Source organism: Dipodomys ordii, unplaced genomic scaffold, assembly GCF_000151885.1.
Source record: "Dipodomys ordii isolate 6190 unplaced genomic scaffold, Dord_2.0 Scaffold82, whole genome shotgun sequence".
In the NCBI taxonomy this organism is placed as follows: domain Eukaryota; kingdom Metazoa; phylum Chordata; class Mammalia; order Rodentia; family Heteromyidae; genus Dipodomys; species Dipodomys ordii.
This window is the reverse complement of record NW_012267298.1, coordinates 4038503-4057991: the sequence shown is the minus strand read 5'-3', so window position 1 is coordinate 4057991 and position 19489 is coordinate 4038503. Positions and strand designations below refer to the sequence as shown.

At 39.0% G+C, this 19489-nt stretch overlaps 1 protein-coding gene across 3 annotated transcripts in view; it reads left to right on the top strand.

The window, feature by feature from the left end:
* The window catches only part of Asap1 (ArfGAP with SH3 domain, ankyrin repeat and PH domain 1), a 297167-nt gene that overhangs the window by 162759 nt on the left and 114919 nt on the right, over positions 1 to 19489 (top strand). For all 3 annotated transcript variants that reach the window (XM_013025186.1, XM_013025185.1, XM_013025187.1), the window contains one exon: positions 4594 to 4666. In XM_013025186.1, coding sequence (XP_012880640.1) covers positions 4594 to 4666 — 73 coding nt within the window. The remainder of the gene's footprint in view (positions 1 to 4593; positions 4667 to 19489) is intronic.

Here is a 19489-nt window from a genome sequence, read left to right as displayed (position 1 = left end):
CAGGTTAGAGGTCTGGTATTGCAGATCCTGCCCGGGATTCTTTCTGTGCATTTGTGAACCTCCAGATCCCCTCACACATAACTTTTACTTGTTGGAGAGAAGGAAGGATAAGGAGGACTAAAGTAAGGCTTCCTGTGACCTGAGCTTAAGGGAGTTCTTTGAGGAAAATAGGCTTCCTCCAGATCCTAGCATTCACAGGAAACATAAAACAATCTCATCATTAATACATCATAAATGTCCTGACCTTCAAAAGTAGATGGGGCTTGGAGACCATTGGAACCATGATGAGCCCTGGGAGGTTAGAAAGTGAGTTTGTTCAAACATCACCTGAACAAAGAAATCATTGTGATTTTTGCCTTAGGTAAGATGCCACTTCCCTCAAGTTATCATTGGACTAAGCAGCAAGGTTTTAGAACAAGTGGTACAGGAGAAATAAACAGCAGCATTATGAAGTACAGATTATGTCCTATACTTGTTTAATTCTAGATACTTAGAAAATCACTTAACTGATCTGTTAAACCCTATTCTGGGCCTCCCATCATCTCTGCCTTCAGAGGTGTAAGTGATAAGTAATTTATGTTTATCTACATGAGAAAGCAGAATTTAGTCAGTTACAGTTTTATGTAATGCCTTTCTTAGGCTTAGAAACTTGATAACTTGGTGACAACTTTATTTGTATGTGTTAGATCCTTAGAGTCATTCCAGATGTATTACTGAAAATGGTACATTGAATCTTTGTCATGGGACCTAAATGTGAATTAGGACCCATGGGATCCTAATCCCATTTCATCTACAAATCTTTACTGTCCAGGAGTCACATTTTACCCCATTCAGCAATAGGTACAAGAGAAAGTATTAAATGTCTATGGCTGCAGTCTCTGTACGTGCAGCAGATGCTTGAGTGTTCATAATACTTTTTATAGTTTACAGAGGTACCCATAAATAACTTAAATCTTTTATTTGTATATGACACATCAACTTTCCTTTTTTTGCTGTGTTATGCAAATCAAGTTTTATTTTAGGTGAATCATTTTCCCCTGATGGAGCAACCTCATTCAAATCATAGTAATTGTGAAACTAACAAAGATAACATCTCTGTTATATATGAGGCCTCAAAGTAGATAATTTATAGAGTTGCTGTAAGGCCGCTCTTGCCACTCTTTGCTCCTTGAGGCCTTTCTGTGAGTAAAATCAGGCAATCAGTCCTGAAGCCTAAACACACTACTCAATCCTCCCTCCTTCCCCCAGATCTCAGGCTTGTCCAACAAGAAACATGAACTAAAATTCAGCCAAAATTGTCTTCCTTAGCAAAAGAATAACCCATATTAGAAAATGTTTTCTTTACTGTAATTTATACTTGGCATGTGCAAGGCCTTGGGTTCAATCCCCAACAGAGCACATGCATGTGTGTATGCTCAATATGCATAATTTTTAATGATTGCTCAATACAGCTAAAAGCAACATAAGTAGAAGAATATTTTCACCCTTGCTTCCCCCTCCCTCTTTCTTCTTCTCTTCCTCTTTCTTTCTCTCCCTTTTCCACTTTCTCCAAGCAAGTAACTGTTCATTAAAGAAATAGGAATAGGAATCCTAGGTTTCAGGTATTTCACTCTTAGAGCCAGCCTCCTTAAGGACAGTTATTGTTTGCTTTTTTGTTTCTCTCTTTGGAGGACTGTGCTCAAGTTCTCACACATGGTAGGCAAGCACTCTACAATGACTTGCCTGTGCAGCCCTGCTTGCTGGTTTTGAGCATCTGATCTGTGCAGGGCTTTGTACTAGCCACTTCTGTAGGCACATTAATGTAGAGGTGGCTCGAGGAGAAGGCCTCCCTGAAAGGCAGCTTTGATTTCTCTCTATTTCCACTTATCTTTAGGATTCTGTACTGTTACTTTATTGTTCGTGTATTTGTTCATTTATAACATCACTTAGGTTTCATGTCATAATGCATTTGTGAGGTTACCCAGCCCCCTGCCTTCTTAAAAACTTCATTCTTCCAGTGAAGAAGATAAATACGATAAAAGTTAATAAATCAACAATCAATCATTTCAGGATGTGGTAGGACTTTGGAAAATACCATATGATGTGTGTTAGAAAGGAACTTTTGTTGGCCCAAGGATACACAGTGTTAGGATGTCTGTTAAAAGCCTCTCAGGAAAAAAAAAAAAGCCTTTAATGTGAGGCCCATGTAAGAAGAAAAGAGCCAATCATCTATGGGCTTGGGAAAGAGAGTTCAGGCAGAGGACTCAGCTAGTACAGTTGCCCCAAGCTAGGAGTGGGGTGGCCAGATTTGTGTGCATGGCTCAGACTAGCAGTTCCTACACTGCTGTGATTAAGGGATACTACTTGGTCTGGGGGAAAGGTTTCACATCCTGCCCTCAGTGGCATAAGCTCAAAAAATATTTCATCCTTATGTCCCACTTGTATGATTTTTCTTTTTTCTTCTTCTTTTTTTTGGTCAGTTGTGGGACTTGAACTCTGGACCTGGGTGCTGTCCCTCAGCTCTTCAGCTCAAAGCTAGTGCTCTACCACTTGAGCCACAGCATCACTTCTGCTTTTCTGAGAGGTTAATTGGAGATAAGAGTCTCACGAACTTTCATACCCGAGTTGGCTTTGAACCGCAATCCTCAGATCTCATACTTCTGTGTAGGATTACAGGCGTGAGCCACCGGCGCCCGGCTTTCCTATAATTTTTCTGAATCCTTCTAGCTACCAGTTCTCCACATTACACTTTGGGGGTGGGGGGGGGCGGGGTGCTGGTTTCTTCTTAGTGTTTTTGGTCAGTTGTGGGGCTTGAACTCTGGACCTGGGTGCTGTTCCTCAGCTCTTTAGCTCAAAGCACTAGCTTTGAACTGACTGTTTTTTGTGCCTACAATTCAAATGAGCAAACTTGTTGGGGCTGTGTGTGAAATAAAACATCTCCATATTAGGGTTGGAAATACTCTCCTAGGTTAAAATCCATACTGTTTAGTTAGTTACACATAGGATGTGAAGCTCCTGTATTGTCAAATTCAAAGCAAGTCAGCTACTACTTACTCTGTTACTAGGGATGAGCATTATTCTCCAGGCATTTGTTGATTCTCTATCCCCTTACCTTTTGACATGATTAACTTCAAGTGTGAGTAAATGCAGCTGTGTAATTTATCATACTTGTAGTGGTTTGAAGAATACCATTGTATAGCCTACATATGTGCCATTTTTCTCCTAGACCTTTTCTAATATTACATATGCCATGTTATAGGAAGTTATTACAGTTGTCTGGCACTTATAATGGAACTTATAATGGCACATTTAGACATTATTTCTAGAGGGAGCCTTATTTGATTGAAGGACAATATCTTCTCTCTAAGCTGTGGGACTCTTAGAAATGTCTTTCATTTGTTTTCCTTTCACCACTGGCCAAACTCTAGACCTGTTGTTGTTTTGCTTTTAAAAAAAGAAAATGTCACTCAGATTTAACTATGTTTGTAACTGTTAGATAAAATGTTGTTCATAACCTTTTAAAAAAAAGTATGTAAATCACACCCTATCAGTTAGTTTATGCATGAGTTGAGAAAACACTATCAAGTCCGAGAGTTTGCCTCCATAGCACCCCCAAAAAGGATGTTGTGAGATGATCTTGTAAAACACTGTAATTGAAATGTTCCATGTTTCTTTGTTCATTTGGAGTCATTAACTCCAAAGATGCACAGACAGTAAAGCCCATACATTAATTTCTGTCTGAGTAGCCCTATCTTTATGTGGTTATTACTCATCCAAGCTGAACTGATAGATGAACTGAAAGTAGATCTTTTTTACTTCCTTGGAAATAAGTTAGAAGTAGTTAGAGCCACTGGGAATGTGGACATACTTCTTCCGGAGCCTAGAAATCTCAGGAAAAAAGATCTGCATCCCAACACGGGACCACGTACCCACCTGGTGTCTCAAGAAAAGAAGCCAAAAGAAAGTGGCACCTGAATCACAGTTAAAATACACCAGTGACTGTGTTTGTTGGCACACACTGTAATCCCAACACTTAGGAAGGTGAGGCAAGAAAATTACACGTCAAAGGCCAGCCCCTGCTATGTATGTCTTTATTATCTGTTAAGTAGCTGTACAAAATAGATTTTTATCACTGAAATTCTCAAATTTAAAGCATTATAGAAAAGGTTAGTTCTACTTATTAAACTCAACTAAATATATTTTTCCTGGCTGAAATGATCAATAGATGATAGATGTGTTTGTTCCTTTAGCCTCATACCTTCTTATTTTAAATCTACTCTTCTCCCTACCAAACTGTATAAACTTGTGAGAGAAGGAAGCCTTCGGATTTCATACATGTCTTGGGCTTTCTTTTCATGTTTACTAAAAAGCTGCCATGTGATTCATTTCACATAAACTGAGCCTTGTCTACTGTTTGCGTATCTATTCATAAACACAGTTATTCAAAGCCTGGACACTGGTCTCTGAAATGGTTCATTGTTAATTTATCAGTTTGCTACTTGCTTTGGTGCTCAGCAAAACAAATGCAGTTGTGAATGTTTTTCTTAATTTTTTTTTTAGAAATGTTCCAAATTTTCCAACATCATTTTTTCCTCCTTTTGTTTTCTCTTTTAGGCTCTAGACCAAGATAGAACAGCCTTACAGAAAGTGAAGAAATCTGTCAAAGCAATATATAATTCTGGCCAAGGTAAGCAGTTACCAAATCAGATAACATGTCTTCAGAGTTGTCTCTGTTATTTGTTAAGTTGTTTATAAAAGACTTGATGAGGTAAAAGAAATTTAGTGCTTCTCTTTTTTTCCTCCTATGCTTAGCTAAAACCTGTCAGCATTTGTACAGCAAAAAGAAGAAAACCATGAGTTGCATGCATTTCTGTTAAGCCTTTAAGAATTTAACAGAATGCTTAGACAATCTTATCACAGATGACATAAAATATTGAATAACTCTGTGTGGTTGGTCATCCTGGGGCTCAGCGGTCTCAGTTAAGCACAGGGAAATCTTGTCCTTCTTTTCCTGCCTGTATTTGATAATCAGTGCTGACCATGGCCCTTGTGGCATTTAGAAGAAGGTCAAGGCTAAATTTGGACATCCACAGATTTGTTCACTAGTATCTTTTCTTTAGTCCTAGAAGATGCCACATAACTTCTGTAACTAAGTGTTTTAAGTTTTGGACGAGTGATTTGTCTGCTTAGAGACAAAAGTATTTTGACAGTGAATAAGAAGAAACTAATCAAATTAAGGTAAACAACCCAGCCCCATAGGGAAGGAGAAACTTGGAAACAAAATGTGTTTCAAGGTATCTGGCTCATACCTATTTGTCATTTTTGCAGTTATAGCTCACCTGCCAGAGGCCATTTCTCTAAGAAATCATTTCTTGAAGCTTATTCTTCCCTGGGGAGGGGAAAGCAGTAGACTGTAAGGGAAAGAGTAGGAGTTGGGCAGATTTGTGTCTTCATCCCTGCTAACACACTCAGAGTATAACCTTGAACTAGTTACTTTCTTTAATCTCTTTTTCCTTGTCTGTAAAATGAAGATGGTAGCATTACAGAATTGTTGAAGGGATTTAATGAGCTATTATATATAAAGGGCCTACCACATTATGGTGGTCAGTAAATATTCGATCATCTTAATTTATTCTAGAAGTATAGAGTTGGAAGGAACTCCAACAAGCAAAACTTAACCCACAGATGCTTTATTACCCCACTACCAGCCCCTTGTCCATCAAAGCTAGGGATTACCAGCCTACGTGAAAGAATAATAGTCTCTTGTCTTCTTTGACCCTCACCTTGCCTCAAGAAATTCTAGAATATTAATTATCAACACATTTTGTACCCAGGTTACTTGATACTATTTTCTGATTTCTTTATTTTCAGAAAAAATAAAATACTAACATCTACTTGAGGTAGACAATGATAGTTATACAGTGACCACATGTTGTAAGTTTTGGCCTTAATCATATACCTAATTTATGCTTTTGTTTCACTTTATTATTTTTTAATTTATTTTACATTTTATTACTGATTTTAAGGAGTTGTACAAAGGGGTTACAATTCCATAAGTCCAGTAATGAGTATAGTGTTTCTTGGCCAATGTCAGCCCTTCCTTTGCTTTGCTACATTTTCCCCTTCCCATCCCTGTCCACATGTTCCATAGTTCGTTTTTTACATACAGTATATTGAATACAACGACTGTATTTGTTCACCTTTCCTCCCTCCATTCTTGTGCCCCCTCCATTCCTATTTCCCCCTTTGCTCCCCTAGGAAGACAACATAAACAAATAACCTCAAAAATTCCTTTAGATACTAGCTCTTTGCAGATATAAGTGGAGTAAATAATTACAAAGTGCCACAGAAAGCTTTTGAGGGGCTTATGCTGTGTTTCCTTTTTTTTTCCTCACATGGTCAAGTTTATTTGATGATCATTTGTCAAATGCTACAGTTAGCATCATACCCTGTTAGATATGTGTGTTGTATACCAATTAAAACATATTGATAATTTAGAAACAAGGAGCTTCACAGGAGCCTTTATATTGGACTTTGGAAAAACAAATTAGATTTATAAATAAAGAAATATAGTAGAGTACTGCAATGCTTTTAGAAAAAGAAACTTAAGTTGTAGGTTTTTTTTAAGTGCTGGGTTTGTCATAGTTATTAATGTCAAGTAAATAATTTCCATGAATCTTCAATTTCCTCAAGTTTAATAAGAAAATGGAAAATACTCAATTAGTTAAATATGAAAGTTTGAGGTATTTTATGCACAAACTGAAGCCCCTTATATATGCCTTATAATAGGTGCTTAATAACAAGTAGATAGGAAACATGGCATGAGTAACTTTTGTTTTAATTGATGACACTGGAGCAATCTGTGTTATAGACAGTTTAAAGATCCTTTATCTGCCACAGCTTGTTTGCCACAGAGAGGAAGGAGACATCCCCAATGTGTACTACCATACTTTCTGTGCTAGGCTCCATGTGATTCTTTCAAGTGTACCACATCTTTAAGCCCTTCTTTTCACTGGTTATTCTTAAGATAGGGTCTCACTTTCTGCTCATGTACACACCTAGAGCTAGAGCACAGTCCTACATTAGGCTTTATGTCATAGCTAGGAATATAGATGTGTGCTATTGAACCCAGCATGTTTCCCTTAATTTAGACTCTCAGACTTTTCTGTCCAGACTGGCCTGGAACTGTGATCTTTCCAAACTCACCTTCCTATATAATTTATGATGATAGGAATACTCTTTAAAAAAAAAACAAAAAAAATCATGCAAACAAAAGACAACACATGTTGTCTTGTTTAACCACTTTGGAAAGCAGTATGGAGGTTCCTCAAAAGACTATAAACACAGAAGCTTACCCTATGGTCCAGCAGTTCCACTCCTGGGCATTTATCTAAGAGAGCACAGTCAATGTCACACTAAAGCAACCAGCACAACCATGTTCATTACAGCACAATTCACCATAGCCAAGATAAGGAATCAGCCCAGATTCCCCTCATTGGACAGATGGACCAAGAAAATATGGTATATATAAACAATGGAATTAAACTCATCCATCAGAAAGAATGGTACTGTACTATTTATAAGGAAATGGAAAAACCTGGAAAAATTGCATTAAGCAAAGTAAGAGATACCCAGAGAAACATAGGTTGCATGGTTTCCCTCATTTGTGGTAGCAAGAATGTCCCTATAGTTCTACAAGTAAACCACTGGGTGGTAAGCAAGGGGTAACAAATGGATTAACAAGTATAATAGACTCTACAGAGAATGCAAATAATATTATTCTTTAAAAAGACTGAGTCAGGGCTGGGAATGTGGCTTAGTGGTAGAGTGTTTGCCTGACATGCATGAAGCCCTGGGTTCGATTCCTCAGTACCACATAAAACAGAAGAAGCCAGAAGTAGGGCTGTGGTTCAAGTGGTAGAGTGCTAGCCTTGAGCAAAAGAAGCTCAAGGACAGTGCCCAAGCCCTGAGTTCAAGCCCTGGACTGGCAAAAAACAAAAACAAAAAACTAAGTCAGAGCCCAACAAAATAAGTACCAGGAAATGGGTGCTTGCAAGAGGGAACCAAGAGGAGAGGAATAGAAGAATGAAGGGGGAAGAGGGGAGAATGCAGGCAAGAATTCATTGCATATACCACAGAATTGAGAAATACAAGTTAAGGGATGGGTTGAAGCTGGAGTTAAGATGTTGAACTAGGGACACAGATCAAGATTTATTGTTCACATAAACTGCTTTCATAAATTGCAAATATTTAACCTGAAGTTAAGTGAGGGAAGGACTGGGTTGGAAGGAGTGGGTGAGAATGTTGAAAGGGGTGACATTGATCAAGATGCACTGTATTCATAAACTGCTTTGGTGAATGGCAAGTCCTTTAGACAACTACTTAAAGATAAAACAAACTGGGCAGATATCCCTTCAGCTCACTCTCCTGGAGTTGTTACAGAGTGGGATCAAGTATTGAGATTGAAAGAAAATTACACCCCAACTGAGTTTGACTAGCAGCTAGAATTAATAACTACTTCATTAACCTGTGACCTCCTTGGTGAAAGATAATGCTCTTTCATCTTTGTATTATGTTCATTTTTTGGTGTGATTTATTAGCTCAACAGTTATTGAGCACCTGTCATATGCTACTATTCTGGGTGTTGAGTGTCTAAACAAATCAGAATGTCTCTGTCTAGTGGAAGAGAGAAGAGATGTTCATCATATCATCAAGCTAGAAAGTAATTGTAGTGAGAAACTAGAAGGTGCAGAGTGAAATAATGGAGGGAGCTGATGGAGTGTGAGGAGGGTACTAAGCCAGGACCTCTCAGAGGAATGACATTCATTGGATGCTTATGTTGTACAAGGGAATAACTCAAACAGGACTAAGAAGTAAGTGCCATCAGGCCCACTTAATTCACGAGGAAACTGAAGCTTAGAGAGCCAGAACAGCTTGCCAACATGCCACACCTAGCAAGAAATGGGAGAAGAGGCTAGCTGAGTTTGGAACGGCTGCTTTGTACTTGTTTTACCTGACATATAATGTGGCTCAACAAATACATACTGAATGTTCCATATTAGCTAGATAGGGACCAAGTTTCTTGGGAAGTGTCCTGAAAATGGCTGTTAAATATTCACTAATCATGAATAGTCATGAATGAGTCATGAATCCCACTCGTATAATCTGTGGGATGCTTTGGGTTATTCCCTGATGTGGGCCTTGGCTTAGCACTATTGGGATAAACTCAGATCCCTCCAGACCCATTAGGGTTTTGCACTCAAAAACCAATGTAGTGTACTCAAGGTTTTGGTTAGCTTGTGTGGGCAGCGCTATGGCATTCAATTCTTTGAAAAGAGTTAGATGAGTAAAACAGTAGTGTTGCATATCTTTCCATGATTCGTGCTCAGTGGAATCCAAACTTCCTATCCAAGAGCTTTTGGCTTCATCTAGAAGCCACAAGAGGTCAAAGTTTGGTATCTGTTTCCCAATGTGCTTTCCTCATTTTCTTGTTTTCTCACAGTGCTTAAGTGACAGAAAACTCATGTGATGCTCTTTCAAGACTTAAGAAGCGTTTTTATATTTGTGGTTGGAAATTTCCAGCCACCCACCTTCCCCAAGTAATTTGAAAGAGGGCTATGAATTGTGTATTATTTTTACAGAGTTCCTTCATTATTGGTTGGTAAACAATATAACTATAAGAGAGATTGGTTTTGAATAGCAATTTTTTTGTGCAAGCTGTTTAGTTTAAAAATTGCTTTAGGAATTTGTCTTTTACTTGTCACTGCTGTGGATGAAGACATTTTAAAATAACAAAACAAAATTCAGAATCTGAATTTTTCTTTTAGACCAAGAAAAGATGCTCCAAGCCAGTTGTTTTCCGTGTTGTTTCTAAGTTTTGTAGTGTTAATGTTATTAACCTAGGAAACATACTGACTTCAGTAGTCTCTTCAAACCTCTTCATGCCTTCCTTCTCTCTTTTTGCTAATATGTGCTTAAAATAGCTAATAGTTTATTGAACACTGAGGAGAAATCAAAGTACATTAATTTTTTGACTTTTCCCTTTTCCCTTCTGAATGTGGACTATGTTTAGTAACTCCCTTCTAATGAATGAAATGCAGAACTGATGTCACATGATTTCCAAGGTTAGTTCATAATTGACACTTTTCCTTGTCATATACCCTGAAGATGCTCTGGCAGCCCCATACAGGGAAGCCTTTATGAAGAGCCAGCATTGTGTTGTGAACGTACCAGCAGGTCTGCTCACCCTAGGTAGCCCTTCAGGTGACCACATCCCTGTCTGGCATCTTAACCCCAGTGTTTCTGAGAGACCCTAGGTTAGTTAGGGTATAAATGAGGCTACCAGCCATAGAATGTGTGCCTTCCAACAATGGCATGCATGTTCATGAACATCACAAGTCAGTGTATCTTTTCTCTAAAGACAGAAGAGAACTAAGTGAGCCAGGTGGCTCACCAGGTGGCTCTGGTGGCTCACACCTGTAATCCTAGCTAGTTGGGAATCTGAAAATGAAAGAATTATAGTTTGAGGTCACCTGTGGCAGAAAAGTTGGCAAGATCCCTTCTTGACTCATAGCTGGGTACATCTGTTATCCTAAGCTATGTGGTAGCTGAGAAAAGTCCATGAGACTCCATCTCCAGGGAGGGCTTTGGATGTGATGGCATGTCTTTTCATCCCAGGAACAACAGGACAACTAAAGGTCAAAGTGGGAAAGTGCAGTCCAGGCTCAGGCCTGGACAGAAAATAAGAACCTATCTCAGAAATGATCAGTACAAAACAGAGCAGGAAACATGGCTTAGCTGTGGAGAACCTGCCAAGCAAGAGCAAGACCCTGAGCTCCGACACTTACAGTCCCCACACACAAAAAAGTGATACAATAATGTACTCTGTAAAGTGGAACAAATCATATATTAAGCATGATAGACTGCATTTGTTTTTCTACCAAATCTTTTAGGTAAATTGAAAATATTAACATGTTAGGACTTAGACATATGTATACATTTTTTCTGCAAGTAAAAAGACCCCAAATCTCCCTCTTCTATGTTAGAGTATATGTATGTGTGTTTCTTGTCCCAAAATGGCTTTTTTTTATTATTGTATGATGACTTTCTTATAATTATTGCCAAGATATATTTTGAGTAACACATGGTACTCCCTAAAAATTGTTAGTCTGAAAGTTGGGGATCTTTAAACCCTTTCATTTTTGTGGGAGGAAACTGACAGTGTGTGTAATCTGAAGACAAGTGAATGGTGCAGAAGTCTTCTTTCTAAAGTACAGCAAGGCCCTTACAGGGTCATAGCTTTCACTGCAGGCAAGAAAGCCCTTGGCTTTTCAGCCTGTTTTTCTTTTTCCCCTCTTGCTCTCTTCTAGTTAGAATTATGTAATAAGTAGTTTTATAAGAGAGCATTTGTGCTTCTTCAAAGAAAATTAGTGTGTGGTGTTCTCTCCACGTTTTCATTTTGTTAAATTAATTCTATTTTAAGAAATAACTCACTGTGTAGAGAAATCCATGATTTCTAAGGTTGAAGTAAAATTTGTCAGTAGATAGGAAACAAACAACTCATTTCAATTACTTTTCTAAACTTTTTTTTTAATTTTAAGGTAGAGTATGCAGTTGGTTGTAGCAGTTAATAATTAAATCTGATGCTTTACCATGACATGTAGTGCTAATTTTAATCCTATGATTTTCACTGAGGTGAGAAATTTCTTTAACAGTATTAGATAAGGGTTAAAATGCATTAGGATTTTAATAGATGTGCAAAAGTAAAATGCCAAAAGTAAAAACCCATAGAAAACCAGTTTGTGTTTGTTTAGCAAACTACCATTTTGCTGTTTCCCAAGTTTGTGAAAATAAAAGGTTTGTTGTTGTTATTGTTGTTGTTGTTTGTAAAGACACATTTACAAAACAAGCTTCACCAAAGGCTTTCAATAAAAATACTATGATGGGGATTGGATCTGAGTCTGAACATGTTTTCTTAGGCCTTCAGGCAGTATGCATTCTTATGGGTTGATTATTGCTCCTTAAGAACTCAAAATGCTAGAATTAAGAGCTCCATACAGGATGGAGCTCCATCCAAAGGGAGTATTTTATCCAAGAAAATACTAGTCAAATTCTATCCCCACAGATAAAACTGGAAGGATCCAAAAGAATACCTTTGGAAAATCAATTTTTTTATCTTAAAACTCTCAGTTTTTAAAGAAGTTCTTTTGTTGTTGTTTTCATTGACTCAAACATTGCACTATTGCTTTATTTTAAATAAAATTGTGATCACTTCTTCTATGACCAGTAGTTTGTAATTTTTTTAATTTCAAAATGGTGAAAAGAAGCATAAGAACATGTTTCTCTGCCTCAATGGTTCCATTTTGAAAGATAATAAATGATAAATAAAAACTACCATGTTTTAAATTATTATTTGCCTGTGGAATCTATTGTGATTTCCAGTCCTTCTCCATGAATCCTTTTTATTATTTACAATAAAGATTCAGGTTTAAGACTATCTGTGGAAACTCCAACTACTGCCTTTCAGTCTGAGCCTTTAGCTGGAGATACAACTGACCTGTTCAGGAGGGGAACTAAGTTGTTACTGATTCTGAGGTGTTCATCACTGGAGGGTCAGTGTCACATCACAGATCACTTAGAAGGTGACAGAAAATGTTCAGCCAGTTTGTTGCTAGTTTTGCAAACAACAGGGTTTTCTTAGATCTTCTATATCTCAAGCAGTTGATCAGATGCATTTTTTTTCCACTATGTGGAGAATAATGTGTATTGGGAGGGAAGTGGCGATTAGGGGCCTCTGGAACATCTAGGAATACTTTTTCTTCTTGGCATTTTCTGTGGGCTTTTCCTGGTTGTGATAGTGCAGTGAGTTGTTGATATGTTTACTCTAAACAATTCCAGTGAACTTAAAAGAGGAAAATATTAATGAGCCACATTTCTTCCTAATTTATCTTGTTGTATGTATTCTGAGCCACAGACACTGTGTGGAGCTCCAAGCACATCTGTGCTCTGTGACCTTTGTTCTCATACTTGTCTGTACTGAAATGTTATCTCAAATCTAGCAAGAACAGTTTTTCACAAGTTCCTTCCCTTCTCATGACCTCAGTTTTCTGTAATGAAACGGTGATGATGATTCCTCTTCTGTCCCTTCATACAATGGTGGTTGTGAATGAGATAAAGAAATACACTGTACATACCCCCACAGAGGGTTCACGTTCAAGCAAATACAGCATTTCCCCAGCAACTGAAACCAGAAAGACCTGTTTCCTTTTGAGCTGGGCACCCAGAGGTGGCAGGGATCTTGTCTTTAGATTCGGCTATCTCCTCTATGACCCTGACATTTTGTGCATATAGACCTCTAAATAATCTCAGAACAACAGACCTCTGAATTTTAAATTTTATAGCTGGTATCAGTGGTTCATTCCTGTAATGCCAGCTACTTGGAAGGCTTAGAATGGGAGGATCATGGTTCCAGGCCAGCCCAGACAGAAAATTCAATGAGACTCCCATTTCAGTGAAAAAAGCCGGGCATGGTGACACACACTAATTATCCCTGCCACAGCAAGAAGCCTAAAAACAAATAGGGGGATCATGGTCTAAGCTGTGCGTAGGCAGGAAGTGAGATTAAAAAAAAAATAACCAGTACAGTTGGGTGCTGGTGTAATCCTAGCTACTCATAAGTCTGAGATCTGAGGTTCATGGTGTGAAGCCATTCCAGACAGGAAAGTCCCTTATTTTCAGTTAACTACCCAAAAGGCCAGAACTAGAGCTGTGACTCAAGTGGTAGAACACTAGCTTTGAGCAGAAAGTTGGACTGGAAGTATGGCTTAAGCAGTAAAGTACTAGCAGAACAAACAAACTGAGTAAGTAAGAGGCTCTTAAGTTCAAAACCAGTATCACCAAAAACTATATAATCAGTGCAAAAAAGGGCTAGAGGTGTGGTTTGGGAACAGTACTTGTCTAGTACACATGAGGCACTAAATCCAAACCCCAGACTCTCTCCCTCAAAAAAAAGTTACAAAACAGAAATTTCAGTCAACTGCTTATTTTTAGAATGCCTGGAATTTGAGGTCAGAACCACTCATTTAATATAAGTAATACATTAGAAGGTAATATATTACAGTATATTCAAATAACATACAAAATACATACATGATTTAAATAGATCATTAATTGGAAATGTGTACTTTAAAATGCCTTACTGACAGGGATGGATGGTCACAGAGTTTGGAGAGCACCAGCCTTGACTGTGTATGTTTTGTCCAGGCCCTGTCCTAGATCACCTCATTTACCAGGATGAGAACCCAGTGAGCTTTCATTTTATCTCTGATCCTTTTGTACATTATTTATAAACCAAGAAGCTAATGCTTCGAATTAAGGGGTACACCCAAAGTTTCAGGGTTACCCTAAATAGCCTTTGTTTCCTAATGTAAGAGCTTGATAGAGGTTGATGAATTAGTAGTAAAGTGTGGGGCCACATATTATCAATAAAACCTGTTTATAAGAAGGTTTGCCAGAGCTGGGAAGGTGGCTAGAATGCTTGCCTTGCATGCATGAAGCCCTGGGTTCGATTCCTCAGCACCACATGAGCAGAAAAAGCCAGAAGTGGCGCTGTGGCTCAAGTGGTTGAGTGCTAGCCTTGAGCTCAAGAGCTGAGGGACAGCACCCAAGCCCAGAGTTCAGGTCCCAGGACCAACAAAAGAAGAAAAAGAAGGTTTGCCTCTGTCTATGGATAGTCATCTGAGAGGCTGACACGGGCAGAACTGGCTGTCTCCTTGCTAGTTGTTGTAGAGGCCAGACACAGCATTGTCATTGCCTACAGAGACACCAGCAATTCAGAGTATGCATCCCCTCTTGCTGCTGGCAGCCCAGTGATGAAGCTGAGAGAGAGGACATTTCTACTGTGCCCAAGGATGCTGGTCAGGTGTGGATTAAAGGCTGAGTAACAGCAGTTTGGAACTCTGCAGGTGTTTCTATGGCTCTGTGTTAGGTGATAGATTTGATAGGGCTTCATAAATGTGAGTCTACATGCTGAGTTTCTAGATCTGCCCTGTGGTCTGGGGCAGATTCTTGCAGAGGTTTGGTGAGGATTTTGAAAGAAGAAACCCACATTAAATGGCCTTGAGGAATTAAAGGAATGAATCATCCAGAATGACACAGAGAAAGGCAGTTTAAAAATGTACAGAGGGCTTTGTTCCCCCAAAGGACTTTGTCTTCATTCCTAACATGACCTATGCTGTGAGGGGTTGTAGGCACAGATAAGAAAATGGAGGCTGGGAGAACTGAAATGACTTACTTATCATCTAGTAACTGTTGTGTCCAAACTAGTAAGTGTTGTATCCAAGGAAATGAATTCACCCTCACTTCCCTATTACATGGTTACCATTCCTGGGAAATGACTAAAGTTAAAACAAAGTATTGCCAGAATCACAAGATGAGTGGTGCTGATTTTGTAACAAGGATCTGAACCCCAGTCTGATGACAGAAGAAATAGAGGACAGTGCTTATAACATGTACTTACCTCATTCTCAGTACTAGAGAGTATTCCCATCCCCAGATACTGCCTTTATGAATATCTTTCCAACAATAAGGTGACAGCAGTTTAAAAAAAAAAGCTTGGGTATATAAATTTGGGGTGGGGGAAATCTCTGAGCAACCTGAAAGTCTCTGAGTATAGGGATTATCAGCTAATTTGTATAGTTTATTATTTAACAGTACTAAACGCTGTTAAAATAAGATACATTTCTATTAGGCCAGGCTTGGTGACTCAACCTGTATAATCTCATCTGCTCCGGAGGCAGAGATCATAGTTTAAGGCCACCCAGGTAAAAAGTAAGACCCCATCTCAAATAAATCAAGGTATATAATCTGTAATCTCAGCTGTGTGGGAAGCTCAAAGAAGAAGCTAGCTAGGCAAAAACAGGAGCCCCTATAAATAACTTAAAGCAAAAATGGCTAGAAGCATAGCTCAAGTAAGAGAACACTTGCTGAGGCTCTGAGTTCAAAGGACAGCACTACAGAAAATAAGTATTTGTATTGAATTTCTTGATCTTTGTTAGTGGGAGCAAAGCAAACTTTGCTGTAATACTTTTTTTTAAAGTGAGAGTGAAGTGAAACTGTGTGTGTGTGTGTGTGTGTGTGTGTGTGTGTGTGTGTGTGTTTGCATTGGGGACAGAGTTTTGTTGAGATACACTCAGTTTATGTGAGCTTATTTTAAGGAAATGGGATTAGAAAAGAGGAAAGGAAATATAATTTTCTGTCTCTTTACTGGATGTATAGTTAGTTACATGAATGATTTGTAATTTTAAAAACAAACAGAATTAAATTTTTTAATGATAAGTGCTGCAAAGTATGAGCTATAAGAGTTATAAGGAGCTATAAGAGCACTATTGCTTTCCCTTCATCCCAGCACTGGAACTTCTGACGCATAGGAAGTCGCTTTGTTGTTGGAGTTACAGCTGATTGTGGTTTTTGTGCCTGGCACATGGCTGAAGGAAAGAAGACTTGTTCCAGGAGAACCATTCCCTGAAGTGAGCATCTTACTGAGGGCTCACTGTGTGCTGAGCCTAGCACTGGGCATAGAATATATCACAAGTCCAGTAAAACTGAGCGCTTCAGCATTTCTAGACATGAAGGAGGGGGAAGGTTCCATTATATTTTACCTTGAACTAGGTAGGCAGAGCCTTGGAACGATGGTGGAGCTCGTGGACAGGAGAACTTTGGGTTGGCTGTATGACCAGCATATTAGCATATATATCCAAGCTTTTCTCCTTAAGATGTTCCTGAGCTCGTTGAGATAGATGATAAACATATGTCCCTGTGGACTGTTGGCACACAAGAGGACTTGTGTAAAGACCCTGAAGGGAGACCAGGGTCCAGGAAAGAAATGGGAAGATACAGAAGTGAATCAAGTTACTTTGGACAAAAGGACTGGGCTAGGCATTTTCTGAAACTGGATGGCTTTTCTCACCTGCTTCCCATAATAACCCCATCAAGTAGGTATTACAACTAAGAAAGCAGAGCCAGAGATGATACATAAATTACCCTCACCTAAAATTTGATCCAAAATTATCCTATATTTCCTAGAATCCTCTGAAAATATTAGGATACTGCCAGTTCCATTAGCATTAGAACTAAAGTTCTAATTTCATCTCAAGGTAGATTAAATTAATAAAGGTATTTTTTGAGATTGACTATAAATTTTATAGGTTTGTACCATTTTACATATGAAGTCAAGGCCCTGTAGAGTTACAGACTTAGTTTAATGTCACACAAGGCCCTTTGATACCACAGCAGGGATTCTGATCTATGCCTCTGTTCTCCCCAGGCCTGTACTTTCTCCTCCACCCATCTGCCTCAGTCAGGTTCGTCTGTGCCTGGAGATGAGCTGTGATGGTTGCCCTGCAGGTCTTCCCTGTAACATTCACCAAGTGGAAATGAGTCAGTGTCTCTTAGAATAGCTTTTTTTGTCCTTCCAAAAGAGCTTGCATATTCATTATGGTGCCTTTATCTCTTAGCAATGACTGGGACAGGCATTGTTTTATAGATGCAGAGACTAAAGTCCCTGAGAGGTGGTCCTCTGACCAGAGTAACATGATAGATGGCTAGAGTTGCACTCCTTCCCTTGGAAGTGGTTGAAATGAACATCCTTGTTCACTGGCCTCCAGAGGCAGAGAAGAGTGTTGGGGGAGATTGTCGATGGTGAGTGTCTCCAGTGGTGCTTTATTGGTCCATACAGAGGCTTGGAGCTGGCTGCCGCAGTGTGCAAGGTCAGACATGTGCATCCTGTCTCATCAGCTGATGTGTCTTGCCTTTTGTTTTCCTGTGCTGCCTTTCTGCATGTAACCAGAGCTGCATTTTTATCTTTTTTTTTTAATCTCAGCCTGAAATGCTGCCAACCACTGCAGGCCCCATGCATTTTTAATGTAGTGATGATTAGGAGGCCATTGGGGTCTCATTTCATTCGACTGCTAGAGATGTTTCTTTCCCAGCTTGTTCCTAGTCTGGACTCCTTTCTGTTTCACAGATACTCATTGTCTCTCAGCACTTACTAAGGATGTAATAAAGTGAAATTTCTAAAACCTTGATTTTCTGAATAGCTAAGAGATTTCAGAAGGGAGGTATTTCTCAACTTTCTGAAAAAGAAATTAATTCCAAGTCAACAGATATTTACTGAGTCCTGACTTTTGTAGTGTAGTTCACTGGAAAATTCGACAGGGAGTATTTGTTGATGGGGATGCAGAAGTGAACCAAGGTGACTCTTCCTCTCATGGTCTGGTGACAGGGAAAAATGAAAACATGTATAAATATACTACCTGGGAACCATTAAGTGCAGAAGATTGTAAGCAGGGACTATTTCTAACCAAGGGGGATGACTTGATTAGCAAAGAAGTGCTGGTTTGAAGTCAGTCTTTAAAGACAGGACTTCGAACCCCTGTTGTCACTGTATTTGATTCCGGTGGCCTGCATCTTGTATATACATTTTTCTAATTTGGGAAGGGAAGGGAAATAACAAAATGCTGAAACAAGGATAGAGATTGACGCATTGTAACAATGAGACATACAAGACACTATGTTGCAAACAAACTTTACAAGTTGGGGGGAAGAGCTGGGAGGTAGGAGGGAAGGGATGGTAAGGGAAAAACAAAGGAAAGGGTGACAGTGCTCAATAGGAAATGTAGTCATTACCTTACTCATACAACTGTAACCCCCTGTACAGTATCTTTACAATAATATATACATATATATTATACATATGACAGGACTTCAAAAAATACTCTGTCCATTATTTGGTCCAGTAAATGCTGTGCCCCATACAAGTGCATGCTTCTCTGTATACCATAGCAAAGGAAAAGGGAAAGGAAGAAATAAAGATGGATCTCCCTTTACATGGCCAAGAAGAACAGTACTGCTTTTTTGATGTCTATAAAGATTGGGATACCCTGGGTATTTTTGATGAGTGGTAATGTTAGCAAGGAGGTTGGTGAGTGGTTGTCAGACTTCAGGTGTATTTTAAAAATGGAGGCCCCATAATTTGTCACTGGATTGCACTGGATTGCATCTGGGGCATGAGAAATAAAAACGAAATATGATTTAATGTTTTTCAGCATTATAGCTTCAAGAATGTAACTTGATATTAACTGACCAAGGGAAGGGATTGTGGATAAAGGGTTGAGAAAGTCAATCAAGGATTTGTTGTAGACATGTTAAGACTGAACATTGTTACCAGGCACCCAAGTGGAGATACTTAATCAGTAGTTTGAGGGTTATTTGTTTTTTTGTTTTGTTTTATGGAGATGGATGTTGATTGTTCTCAGGGCCCTGTGCTTACCAGGCAGACACACTACCACTTAAGCTTTACTTCCAGTCCTATTGGTTTTGTTATTTTCTTTTTTTTGGGGGGGGGGCGGTCCGGTCGTGGGCCTGAACTCTGGGTCTGGGTGCTGTCCCTCAGCTCTTCAGCTCAAGGCTAGCACTCTACCACTTGAGCCACAGCACCACTTCCGGCTTTTTT